This window comes from Coregonus clupeaformis, chromosome 4, assembly GCF_020615455.1.
Source record: "Coregonus clupeaformis isolate EN_2021a chromosome 4, ASM2061545v1, whole genome shotgun sequence".
NCBI lineage: Eukaryota > Metazoa > Chordata > Actinopteri > Salmoniformes > Salmonidae > Coregonus > Coregonus clupeaformis.
The window spans coordinates 18,581,378-18,594,687 of NC_059195.1; the positions used below are offsets into that span (position 1 = coordinate 18,581,378).

At 39.4% G+C, this 13,310-nt stretch overlaps 1 protein-coding gene across 1 annotated transcript; it reads right to left on the reverse strand.

The window, feature by feature from the left end:
* Positions 1-550: 550 nt before the first annotated feature.
* LOC121552025 (T-box brain protein 1) lies at positions 551-5,405 on the reverse strand. Its single transcript, XM_041864729.1, has 6 exons — positions 4,426-5,405; positions 3,960-4,114; positions 3,577-3,698; positions 3,072-3,230; positions 2,849-2,910; positions 551-2,232 (listed from the first exon to the last, which is right to left on the reverse strand). Exons 1-6 carry the CDS (start codon positions 5,115-5,117, stop codon positions 1,395-1,397), a joined length of 2,028 nt encoding a protein of 675 aa, XP_041720663.1. The 5' UTR covers positions 5,118-5,405; the 3' UTR covers positions 551-1,394.
* Between the last annotated feature and the right edge of the window lie 7,905 nt (positions 5,406-13,310).

Here is a 13,310-nt window from a genome sequence, read left to right on the forward strand (position 1 = left end):
TGAAGTTGGTTGAGAGAATGTCAAGTGTGCAAATTTGTCACCAAGGCAAAGGGCGGCTACTTTGAAGAATCTCAAATATAAAATATATTTGATTTGTTTAACACTTTTTTGGTTACTACATGATTCCATATGTGTTATTTCATAGTTTTGATGTCTTCACTAAAGAAAAACCCTTGAATGAGTAGGTGTGTCCAAACTTTTGACTGGTACTGTATATAGCCATCTATCTCTATCCATCGATAGGCTATACATTTGAGTTAAAAATACAATGAACAAAACATAAATCACATATAGCCTCTGTCTGAGATGCATGCTTATCTTGTATTTCCGCATAATTTCGCACCTTTTGGGAAAGTGGTCCAGCACCTCCATTCCCCTCTGTACGAGCCTGGTTAGGCTATATGGTCCCTGCTGTTTTAAACCGGTGACCTGCAGGCCTGTAATATGAACTAGAGCCACAAAAAAAAAAAAAATTCGTCATTGGTTCATGCATAGGCTAGTTTGGATTTAGAAGGATGATAGCATCTTGCTCCAGGTAATTAGCATTTATATCGTTTATTGCAATGAAGCACATTACAGCAGATACAGAAGCTTTCACATACAACACAATCTATAAAAAATAATGAATGGTCAGAGAAAGACTTGAAAATTACATGTTTCTTCTCTTATTAATGTAGTAAAAATTACACTATATTAATATTTATAACGTTTATTACCACACCTATAATGAATTTCCGTCTTATTTTGAGTTTGATAAAATGGCTGTGTCCTCAAATGTCTAACATCTGAATATGTTGTACTGACACTGTGATTGAACATTATGGACAAAGAGTACTACAATGGGAACATAAATAATTAGGCTACATGTACTCAGATCTCGCTCTGTTACACAACGAAATAGCCATCATAGACTGTCGATGTTTTTTTTAAATCACATTGTATGAGATCACTTGACTATAGCATAGGCCGATGTGCGTTTTTAAAACACAACCAACGAGTATTTCTATACTTCAAAATCTTACAAATCAATTCAATAGTTTACAATCATTTCACAATATCACTAAATGGTTAAATAGCCTATTATGTACATCATTTTTATAATTACAATAGACAATAGTTGTTGATTAAAACTAGTTTAAATTAAATAAATAGGCTACTGTATGTAGGCCTTCAGCTATTAGATAGCAAACGAATTACGTTAAATGGAACAATATCGCCTACATTTCCCCAGTAGGCCTATGCGCTACATGCCGACATCTTTAAATCGTTGTCAATGTTGGTCCAAGACAGGGTGTGCATTGCAACTGAGCGGCCTATCAGTTGGATATTATCGGTTGCATATAAAGATAGATTAATCTAAATAGAACACCATTTCCCTCCCGTTTTGTGGTTGTCTAACTGTGTGGATAGAAACTATAGTAACCAATGTCCTTGGCGCAATTTTTCTCACACTCTCTTGGAGGCAAGATCTCAGATTTCAACCGGGACACTGTTTCCGAAACCGGTGTAGCAGACGGTGAGATTCTTCTCCGTTTAGCTTGCTCAAAAATACCAGAATCACTTGAATCAATCGACTTCATTGAAGACGGCGTCTCTATCCAGTTGGATTCGGATAAGTCTTTTGGTTTTGCCTCATTAGACCCTCCGATGGGTGACCTTTCTGTTGGGATGGTGTCCGCGTCATCAACCAGGTAGTTGGAGGTGCCTGTTCTGCCAACAGAATTTGTTGGCCAGCAAGAGAGCACAGAGCTAGACTTATTGCAGTACTGGGGTGGTGTGTGTGTGCCCCAGCCGGATGGGTCGGCATAGTAACCTAGAGGTCTGTTTGAGCACCCTGCAGTGGGCAGTGGAAGTGCCTTTACTCCAGCTGCTGCGTAGGACAGCAGGGTGGCCGCGTTACCGGCAAAATCAGCAGCCGCGGCAGCGTCGTACGCCGAGGCGGCAAAGTCCAGTCGGTTATTGGCAGGGGTGACAAACCATCGCTGCGGGGATGCAACTGTGGGCTCTTCGGTTTGTTGCGGGGATAGCAAGCTGTTACTAAGTGGGACGCTGCGGTCCGTGCCAGGTCCAGTCACTACGCCAGGGTGAAAGCGAGATTTGGCATAACTGCTGACAAATTGGTCCTGTAGGAAAGAACCAGCCATGGCATATCTCGCACCAGGCATGATCTGAGAGCGAGGCGAGTCACCCGGGGATGGCGTTAATCGGTCAATGTCGCAACCTGTGTAGACACTGAAAAGACGAGGAAGAAACAGACAAACAAATGATGAATCACCATGGGCAAAGGTTGTCACTGCCAATGTGATGTGCAAGAATGGAACAAACTTTGTTCATGGCTAATTTGATAAAAATGCAGAATAAACTATGTTTTAGGGAGGTGACATCAGCAAATAAATGTAATCATTTATCCAATGTCGTGATCAAATTGTCACCATTATAATGTGGTAATTATATTGGATTGTGCAGAGGCCTACTCCAAATTATAACGCTTACCCACTGGGTAAACTTCTAGTCCACGTTGGTTCAACGTAATTTCGTTGAAATGACGTGGAAACAACGTTGATTCAACCAGTGTGTGCCCAGTGGGTATGATCAAATGTGTCCCCATTGATATTAAAGAAAATGTGAACTTGATCAACGAGGACACAAAATAAAGTTTTCCTGCCATTGAAATTTCTTTACATTTAAATGTAACATGAGCAAAAAATTATGAGGTAGCCTATGCTACACTTCATTAACATAAACTCTATCATTTGCATTGCCTCGGAGAGAAGAGGAACCAAGCAAAACAAACTGTTTCATAATGAGAAGGGATAAAGCACAAATAATAAATGACAAATAGTCTTACGTGTCATAGTTGTCCCGAAATCCTTTAGCAAATGGATTGTGGTCGATTTTTAGCTGGGTAATCTGCACAAAAAACAGGAGGCAGATTTTAGGAATAGGTGCATACAGTTGTTCAGTCCTAATTACGTTGCAAATCCTAATATGCCAAACGAAATGTGTCTTTCGATAGGCAACAATACTAGAATACTTAACGAATGGAATTATCATCAATCAGATTTTCTTACATCGGTATTCTGGTAAGCTGTGACTGCGATGAACTGTGTTTCTGGGAAGGTGAACGTCTGTATTCTTCCAGGTTGGCTGGAGTCCTCCGTTCCGTCTTCGTTGACTTCCACCACATGGAGCCTTGGCTGGTACTTGTGAAGCGATTGTAGAACCACCATCTGGAGGTACAAGTAAGGAAGATATTCCATAAATGACCACTGTCAATTTCGACCTAAATTTGGAGCCAATAAGCCGTGATGTAGGCTGAATGACCCAAACTGAAGACAGGATTTCGTTTTTTATAAGACATTTTATGAAAACTATTATTTGGAATTTTGATGGTGATGTATCATTGGAGAAAGACCTAATACATATTGTGTAATAACTGCATAAGGTGTGCGCAACAAACTATCTCCATGCACACCGCTCAATAGTCAATTGAGGGTCTTTGAAAGTCTCTGATCATAATATTTTACTTTTTGTTTTATAGCCTATATCTCAAATTCAAACAAGGTCGTAGCTGACCTGTCCCGTGTTGTTTGAGCCTCCTTTATTGTTCGTTAACTTCAGCTTTCCAAATGAGATTTCTTGGCGCATCCAGTGCGCACCGGTGTTTGGAGAGTCAGGGTGCATGTACACCCTGTTTCCTGTGGGAAACAAAGAAATGACAAAGCCTACATTGAAATGCATTGTTTTTACAAAATATCATACAAATCACAATATTGATTTTCAATTACATTAATTCGATGATATCATTGTTTGATTTTATTAGCCTAATGTTGCGTGTAAGCTTGGCACGGCAGAATCAACATAAGATTATTATTATTTTTATAATATAAGCTACTCTTAATTATCAACCATTATCATCACTGTATTGTTCACAGAGATGTAGAGGAGCCTAGGCCTACCTGTCACATTGGTGTCCGCTTTGCCACATGGTACCCACTTGCCACCTTGGAATCGCCAGTGATTTGGATCGGCAAGAATAACATCCACAAATATGTTGTAGTGCGCCGTCGGATCCAGACCAGAAATGTTGAAACTCAAAAAGGGGAACATTCGTCTGCGGGTAATAATTGAAAATATGTAAATAATATTTGGTCAGGTGGTAACACTAAAGATCGGTGTAAATGTCCTGCATAATAGACCCTGTCCAACATTTGATGATTTACCCAATTTGAAAGTATTAGTGAAACAATTAAAGAAAAACAAAGTCCGTTAAAAATGTTAAATTGAAATTTATAATAAAGGTAATATATTGAACGAATTACAATTGCAATGCCCTTCCTTATTTAAAACAAATCGGACTGATGCGTATTACTTCACAAGCTATACCAAACTTGTGATCAAATTAATGTAGCTGGGGATACCTACCGTCCTTGTTTGGTGATTATCATCTCTGTTTGATGTCTGTGAAACTTCAGCCACAGGGCCCTGTTGCACAGATACACCTGCGCTTTCCCAGGCAGCAGCCCAGCTTGCGCGGAGGAAAACTGGTAGAACGCCGCTCCTTGATAAGTGTGTCCATACTGTTGGGCGTATGGGTAACCCGCGGTTGGGTAGCCTTGCGGAGAGCTGTTGGTCAGAAGACTGTTGTACGCTCCATTAGTGATGACTGGATGGTGGGCCATATAACGACTCGGACTCCCAATAGAAAAAGCCGGGTGCGCTGGTCCATGTTGACTCGGATAGGGGAACATAGCACTTGGAGTTGCTGAGACTGACTGTGGTTGGCTAGATTGCGAAAGGATATACCTTTCTCCTGTAGATCCATCGAAATTATGACGAATTTCAGAGACTCCGTGAAGATCAGGCGAGAGTTTGCCTCTCTGGACGTCCCCTGATGCGTTCTTGGAGTCGGGGAAATTGTCTGCCTCTGACTGGTTCGTCATCCCCCTGGAATTTTTTTTCAGAGTTGAACTTCTCTCCAGGTTGTCACTAGCAGATATAATAGGATGGTCCTGCAAGGAGAGCTCAGATCCATCTGAGCTTGGGTAGCCACTGCCCACATTCAGACATTTCTTGGAGAGCCCACTAGCTTGCAAAATGCAATTCTCGAGCTGCATAGCTCTCAACACTATTAACGCAACCTATATGGAATCGCAATCTTTTGCCCACTCCTAACTCTACATAACACACCCAAAAGAATCGCCTTCCTATGTTTTCCGTCACTTTGAGTAAGAGAGCAAATGAGCCAATTGACACTATCCTGCAATCAGGAAGGATTTGCTTTTCATCACTCTTCATGCAATGCTAATGAAACAACTATTGCTATTGGTTAGCTCAAGACAATAATTTAATTAGACAGCTTTTAATTAGGATAATCATGAGGGCTTTGCCCATAAACCCTATTTGCTTGTAGAGACAATCAATCAGCATCATGTCCTTAAAAATGATAACATTTTACTTTATGTGGTATATTTGTGTAGATATCACACTCATGTTAATTTTTGTATTATCTTTATGATGCATTGCCACATGCTCATATAAATATTAACAAAAATAGGCGTTCCGGAAACATAAAGTTACGTTTTTCCCCTGTAGATTTTTACATTATTAAGGGCAATATGCGTTATTTACCTATTCATCTGGTAAGAGTGGCAAAGTATGTCTACCGGGGAAACAAAATTATATCATGAACATACCAAAAACGACAGGCAATGACAGGCAGTGCACTTCATGATTTAAAATGTTTGTGATAGCGTGAAATCATGCAGTTCCTCTGAAGATAAATATTTCATTACACTGGTCTAAAGTTATGAATCAGAGCACTCATAACAGTGAGTGCAATGACAAATAAAAAAACACCATCAAAATCAGCAAGAATGGAAAAAAACACAATCAAATAACGTTATGAAAAATATTTTTGAAATTTGATGGATTTCGAGCAAAGGGAAGTTATTTCACCCAATTTTAATGACATTTCAGAATTTTAACAAATGTATAAAATCTTAGCAATTCATGCGATTTTGTTCAATGATGTTATAACATAGCACTGTTATTATTAAACGAGTGGACTCTTGAGTTTTATTGTTTGATTAGCAGTTATAGGCCTAATTCATTATACACAGGGAAAAAGTGAAAATCTGATATTCCTCAAAAAATATTTCTGCATTAAAGGTCGATTTCATCTTGTCATCTTGACTGTTTTCCGTATGAGAGCGTCATTGATGTGCATGGGCAGTGTGACAGCGTCATTGGACAAAATCCAACCTGAACGTTGTGGTCCAGACTGAGCCAAGACGATGCTGTGTCTTGCTTTACAGGGCTGGCAAAACTCCAACTATTTACTTACTTATTGACTGAAATACATTATAGGTTATCCAAATGTGAGATTTAGCCCAATATTTTGTATTAAATGTCTCTTTGAAAACTCAGGCGATTAATTATTTCTTGAAGTGGATAAAAAAAAAAAAAAAAAAAGCTCCATAGCAACACTATGATATTTTTTGGCTGTTTGGCTGCCATCATTTCCTCCTCAACAGCTAGATTTAGAGAACTCAAATCAGTAACCATCATGTGCAGTGTTCACAGTTGTGTGTTAATCTTAAACATTAAGTTATCTATTTAGGGGACTTTGAGCGGTTCTGGAACGGTTCCCACTGACATTTTTGTGTACATAGCACTCTGTGAATGACGCTACATCAATTTCTGTGTACTCGGTGAAAGCTCTGGTTGTCCGCCGCTCTCTGCTCTCGTCTGAGATGCCGTATGTGAAATCTCACACCTCATTTGCATAGGGAGCGGCATGTCACATTTTCTGGCCTATCCAGACAAAGGCTCGACGTCCTCTGGCTGTGACCCTTGCAGCTCAGTTTACAATAAGGCATATGAGGCATTTGAAATGGAGAGCCTAGCAATTGCAGCAAAAGCAGCATCATCTCGCTTGGATGTATTCAGATGGATTTAGAGCTCTAAATATGAAGAAAAAATATATAATAATTTAGTAGAATTGAAACAATCCCACTTTCTCTTGGTCACAGAGGGATGAAATCACTTAGTGCTTAAAGCTGAAGTTATAATGAGTTAGCACGTCTCCGCTTCACTCAGGGGAGGCTGGACAGAACATTTTCTGTCATCAATTATATTAAATGGGGACAATTTTGTACAGTCACTAAGTATGATCATATTTATTTTACTGTTATAAGAAATATTAAATATTATAGTAAGTCGTTTATAATTTGATTGTTACTACATTTAGAAACCATTTACATCATTTCAAGCTTGACTGAATTAAAATAAACACAATACTTTTGATGTATAAAACTTTCCTGTGTTTTCTTGAGTCATCAACATTATATTTCAGGGGGAAAACAGCCAGGCTTGAAATAAAGCATCAAGCATCAGTATACTGAACATACACAAATGTTGCATTCTGTTTCAATAAAGTTGCATAAAGTGTGTGTTAGAACCTTAAACAAGCCAAATTGAACAGTGCAAACAAGCCCCCATCTCGGAAAGGTTTGGTTTCCAGTAGAGGTGAAAGGCTTTGTATTCTAATGAAGAGCTGTGCACCTGTGAGCCTAACAAGAGAGGTCATTACAGCAGGGCAATAGTGTCCAGTAATCTATTCCTGTGAAACGTACAAGCATGGTCTTGCCTGTGCCTCTAACCAGGAACTGGCACAGGCCTTCTCTTCCTCATTACAGGATTATGGTTCACTTCCATCACTGATCTTTAAAGGACAATTCCACCCAAAAACTATATTTTGGTATTTGTTTCATTCGTCCATTATTGACATAGTCCCAAAATGGTTTGCTTGTCTGCAATCAAGTTTCCAAGATATGTAACTTTCAAAATACAGAAATCATCCCTGAATGATGCATTTTGCATCATATGATGCAAAACGCAGCATCATATGATTCAAAATGCATCGTAGGGGTATGATTTCTGTATTTTGAAAGATAGTTTTTGGGTGGAGTTTTCCTTTAATAAGCAAACTGGGCTTGCTTTTTTAGATTCAGACAATTGTTGAATCATCCATGAAGCAGCAGCACCGTAGTTAGTTTTCTCCCCATGCTCTATTCCCATTTGTTTGTTATTAGCCCCAGTACTTTGCTCTTATTAGCCCAGCTAGTGGCCATAACCACAGAGGGACCAGGATGATTATCCATGCCAAGGCCAGACAGTCCCTCAGGAGGTCATTGTGCAGGTTAGGGAGGGACTATACCTTATGTTTGGCAAACACCCTCCACTGACCAGAATATATGAAGACAATATTAAATAATATGACATAATGAAAGTTGGATCTGTTATAACAATAAGCATTCTTGAAATTGATTATAATGGAAGATATAAAATAACAATAGTGCCTATTTGATCAAAACATTTTTTATATTTTGTAAGAAACTTTACCTGTAGGCATCAATGTTAGCATAAAACAAACTAAATGTTAGTTACAGTCAGAGTACACCTCACCAACAGATCTGCTTATGGCTGCTAGCCTGGTTTCTTTTTAAATGATCTCATTCAAACAATTATAAAGATTAAAATACATAATGCTAACATACATACAGTATCATCTTTCTAACATTTTACTCTGAATGTTTAGTCAAAGGTATGGTTTCTTTAAGAAAGGTATCATCCTCCTTTTCCATGTTGTCCCAAGAAACTATGTTTGCCACCTGGGTCTAATCTAATCAATGTGGATGACAAGGAGAGAAAAAGCCTGAAAGTGAGCACCAGCTCAGGGACTTTACCTAATGCCCGGCACGGTCACATCAATGATGTGATCACAGCACACAAAATGACAGCCAGCAAGGATATGGGGACAGAGTGTGCTGCCCCAGTCAGATGCAATTGCTTTTTGTGACTATGAAATGGCATCTCTCTTGTCGGATGGGTAAACATTTCCCTGTCAGGCCAGTAATAAGGAATGAAGCTCACTGAGCTGAACTAAGAGGATAGAGCCAAGGTTATTTGTGATTCATGACAGGTAGTGGCTTATATTACAGTGGGACTAAACATTTTATGGGAATGCATTTAAGATGCCCTTTAAGTTATTTATATGTTGTTTGCCAGACGTCACATTGGAATTTCCATCAATAAATCAAGTTAAAGTATTTCTCTTTTTCTCTGCAGTTTGAATTTAAAAAAGGAAGCAAAAAAGTTCCCCCTAAACTTTAATTAGTCTGACTCATTTGTCTTAAGCCTTTGTTTGTTTGATGCTAACATAACTGTTGGCCCCTGTGGTCTCCTGCAACCACAAATCTCCCATTGTCAGAAATAATCAGGGTGCACTTTGGGAAAAAGACAGCAGGTGGTCTGCTAAGGGGCCAGGTGGACAGTTGTGGCTTTTAAACCCTTATTAGCCATCCTCCCTCTCTCTCCCCGAGACACAGTGAGACACTCGGCCATGTCATCCCCAGAAGTGCACTCCTATAGCCATCATTATTGATGTCCTTTTAGGTCCTCGAGTCAGAGATCCCTCCGATTCTTGACCACAAACTGTCAGTGAGTTCGATAAAAGGGTAGATTAAATAAGGTATCTCTTTGAATCATTTGGACTCCAATCTAAAATGAAACTCTGGTCGTCAAGCTGTAATCACAAGCTTGCAAACCCTTGCACTTGGAATCTTGAAACTAATAAGAGACATAACATTTTCAGTGCATTGTCAAAGTAAAAGTTAGTATGAGATCATCCTTATACACTGTCTTATTTATGTGGCACTGAAAAAGACAAAGGTAAAGTGAGATTAGGTCCAGTTGTTTGTTTCTATAACCCTCAAATATCTTGAGACCTTGACTGCGTTACAATTAACACATTTTAACACTTCTTCATAGTATCAGTATGTTGTGATCAGCATGTAAAGCTGTGCATGTGTGCAAAAATGTTAACCCTCCCGTTGTCCTAGGGTCAAAATGACCCGCCACTGTGTTGAACCAACTTTATTTAATTTTTATATTTTTTGGATCATTTGTGAGAAGGAGGCAGTGATACTTTCTTTAAAGTCTCACTGCCTCCTTCTCACAAATGATCCCAAAAATATAAAAATTGAATAAAGTTGGTTCAACACAGTGGCGGGTCATTTTGACCCTAGGACAACGGGAGGGTTAAATTAATATTTTTAACTGTGGAAAATGAATAGAGTATTAATGAATAAAGCTGTGGAATTTTTCATTTCAGTTGTGGAAAATAAACAGGCGCTGAGTGTCCAGATGTCCGGATTTCACCATGTTCGAACTCAAGCTCTAGGACTGGAGCACCAATTAACAGCTGTGGAATTACTGACACATATGAACTCACGAAAATCAGCAATGTTGTACAGTGGGGAAAAAAAGTATTTAGTCAGCCACCAATTGTGCAAGTTCTCCCACTAAAAAGATGAGAGAGGCCTGTAATTTTCATCATAGGTACACGTCAACTATGACAGACAAATTGAGCATTTTTTCCCAGAAAAAATCCAGAAAATCACATTGTAGGATTTTTAATTAATTTATTTGCAAAATAAGTATTTGGTCACCTACAAACAAGCAAGATTTCTGGCTCTCACAGACCTGTAACTTCTTCTTTAAGAGGCTCCTCTGTCCTCCACTCGTTACCTGTATTAATGGCACCTGTTTGAACTTGTTATCAGTATAAAAGACACCTGTCCACAACCTCAAACAGTCACACTCCAAACTCCACTATGGCCAAGACCAAAGAGCTGTCAAAGGACACCAGAAACAAAATTGTAGACCTGCACCAGGCTGGGAAGACTGAATCTGCAATAGCTAAGCAGCTTGGTTTGAAGAAATCAACTGTGGGAGCAATTATTAGGAAATGGAAGACATACAAGACCACTGATAATCTCCCTCGATCTGGGGCTCCACGCAAGATCTCCCCCCGTGGGGTCAAAATGATCACAAGAACGGTGAGCAAAAATCCCAGAACCACACGGGGGGACCTAGTGAATGACCTGCAGAGAGCTGGGACCAAAGTAACAAAGCCTACCATCAGTAACACACTACGCCGCCAGGGACTCAAATCCTGCAGTGCCAGACGTGTCCCCCTGCTTAAGCCAGTACATGTCCAGGCCCGTCTGAAGTTTGCTAGAGTGCATTTGGATGATCCAGAAGAGGATTGGGAGAATGTCATATGGTCAGATGAAACCAAAATATAACTTTTTGGTAAAAGTGCAACTCGTCGTGTTTGGAGGACAAAGAATGCTGAGTTGCATCCAAAGAACACCATACCTACTGTGAAGCATGGGGGTGGAAACATCATGCTTTGGGGCTGTTTTTCTGCAAAGGGACCAGGACGACTGATCCGTGTAAAGGAAAGAATGAATGGGGCCATGTATCGTGAGATTTTGAGTGAAAACCTCCTTCCATCAGCAAGGGCATTGAAGATGAAACGTGGCTGGGTCTTTCAGCATGACAATGATCCCAAACACACCGCCCGGGCAACGAAGGAGTGGCTTAGTAAGAAGCATTTCAAGGTCCTGGAGTGGCCTAGCCAGTCTCCAGATCTCAACCCCATAGAAAATCTTTGGAGGGAGTTGAAAGTCTGTGTTGCCCAGCGACAGCCCCAAAACATCACTGCTCTAGAGGAGATCTGCATGGAGGAATGGGCCAAAATACCAGCAACAAGACTTACAGAAAATGTTTGACCTGTGTCATTGCCAACAAAGGGTATATAACAAAGTATTGAGAAACTTTTGTTATTGACCAAATACTTATTTTCCACCATAATTTGCAAATAAATTCATTAAAAATCCTACAATGTTATTTCCTGGAAAAAAAAATCTCATTTTGACTGTCATAGTTGACGTGTACCTATGATGAAAATTACAGGCCTCTCTCATCTTTTTAAGTGGGAGAACTTGCACAATTGGTGGCTGACTAAATACTTTTTTTTCCCACTGTACACATTTTTTATGACATTACCAAAGAGCACTATAGTAAGCTAGTACGATATTCATTTGAACGCTATAGGATTCTCTACAAGTGCTTTGCCAGGCTAAATCACTGATGTGTATTATAAAGGATTATCGGGCTAGGAGGATATAATGCCAGAAATCACAAAGTGTAGAAAAGGGCTAATGTTATAACTAAATCATATTTTATCACATGCTAGTGGCCTGTTATCAACTTTTCAGTTTGTTGCTAGTCTCTTTAAAAATGTACTGGACTGTGTGACCCTGTGAGTGCAGCTGGGGTTTGTGACCATTTAGTTATTTCTGCTGCCATGCACGGTCAGTCATCTACAAGTGAAGAACATCGGCTACTGTTACTAGCAAGCCCATGGCATAAAAAATTCAGGCTAACTCTACTTTTTAAGCCATTTCTGATGAAAAGCACAAGGAAATGAAACTGACTTATGCCAAATGAATATCACTGAATCGCTGAGATTGTGGGGCTGATGTTAGTAACGTTGAAATTATTTATAAAACATCAATTTCATTTTAAGAGTACCCATGCCATGAAGTGTGCAAATTTTCCTTCAGCCTCCCCAGAGAGTTTCTATGCACTGGGCCTAAATCAAATGATGGGGAAAAAAACTCTCCAGTATCCTCAGCATTGCCCTTCTAATAGATCAAAACAAGCATGTAAATAGAAGCGACACTGCTACAATCCCAATATCTGCAAAGAGACTGTGGATAACACACAGGTAAAATCATATTGTAATAACATTTGCTTTGTGATAATGAAACCAGTAGTATTTAATGAAACAATTATTGTTATATTTTTCAACTGAATGTTGGGAGATGTTTTACCTGAAAACGACATAAGCATATTTATATATTTTGTGACAGAAACAAAAACCTGCAAATCATATTCACGGCAAATTAGTGGATATTGCGTAACACCAAGATATAATATTACATGTACAATCAGAAAATACACAATTATCAGGCAAGGTGCAGAAGAGAGGAGGATATTTTGAAAATGGGAGCAAACAGCCGATTATCGTGTTACAAAAATAATCTTAATTAAAGTAGCAAGCAACAACAGCAGGCCAACACGTGGATCATTGGGAATGCAGTGTGAAAAGAGAGGCCCACAGATTATCGCTCTAGCTCATGTTTAATTTATCCTGGAGCAATACAGTCCGGATCCCTCTCTGTCAAAGGAATAGTGACTGATAAAAGCTGGAATCCAACCCAAAAAGGCAAGGCTAGAAATAACACAGCCACACTGTCACTGCATAAAATGGCTGAGTGAACGCTCGAGAGTGAAAGCATTAGAAACATCTTCAATATGTTTAGCACAGCTTAACAGCAGCATAATACCATCGGTTTATGTCCATTAATATTTCAGGACCCCATCTCTAAGTA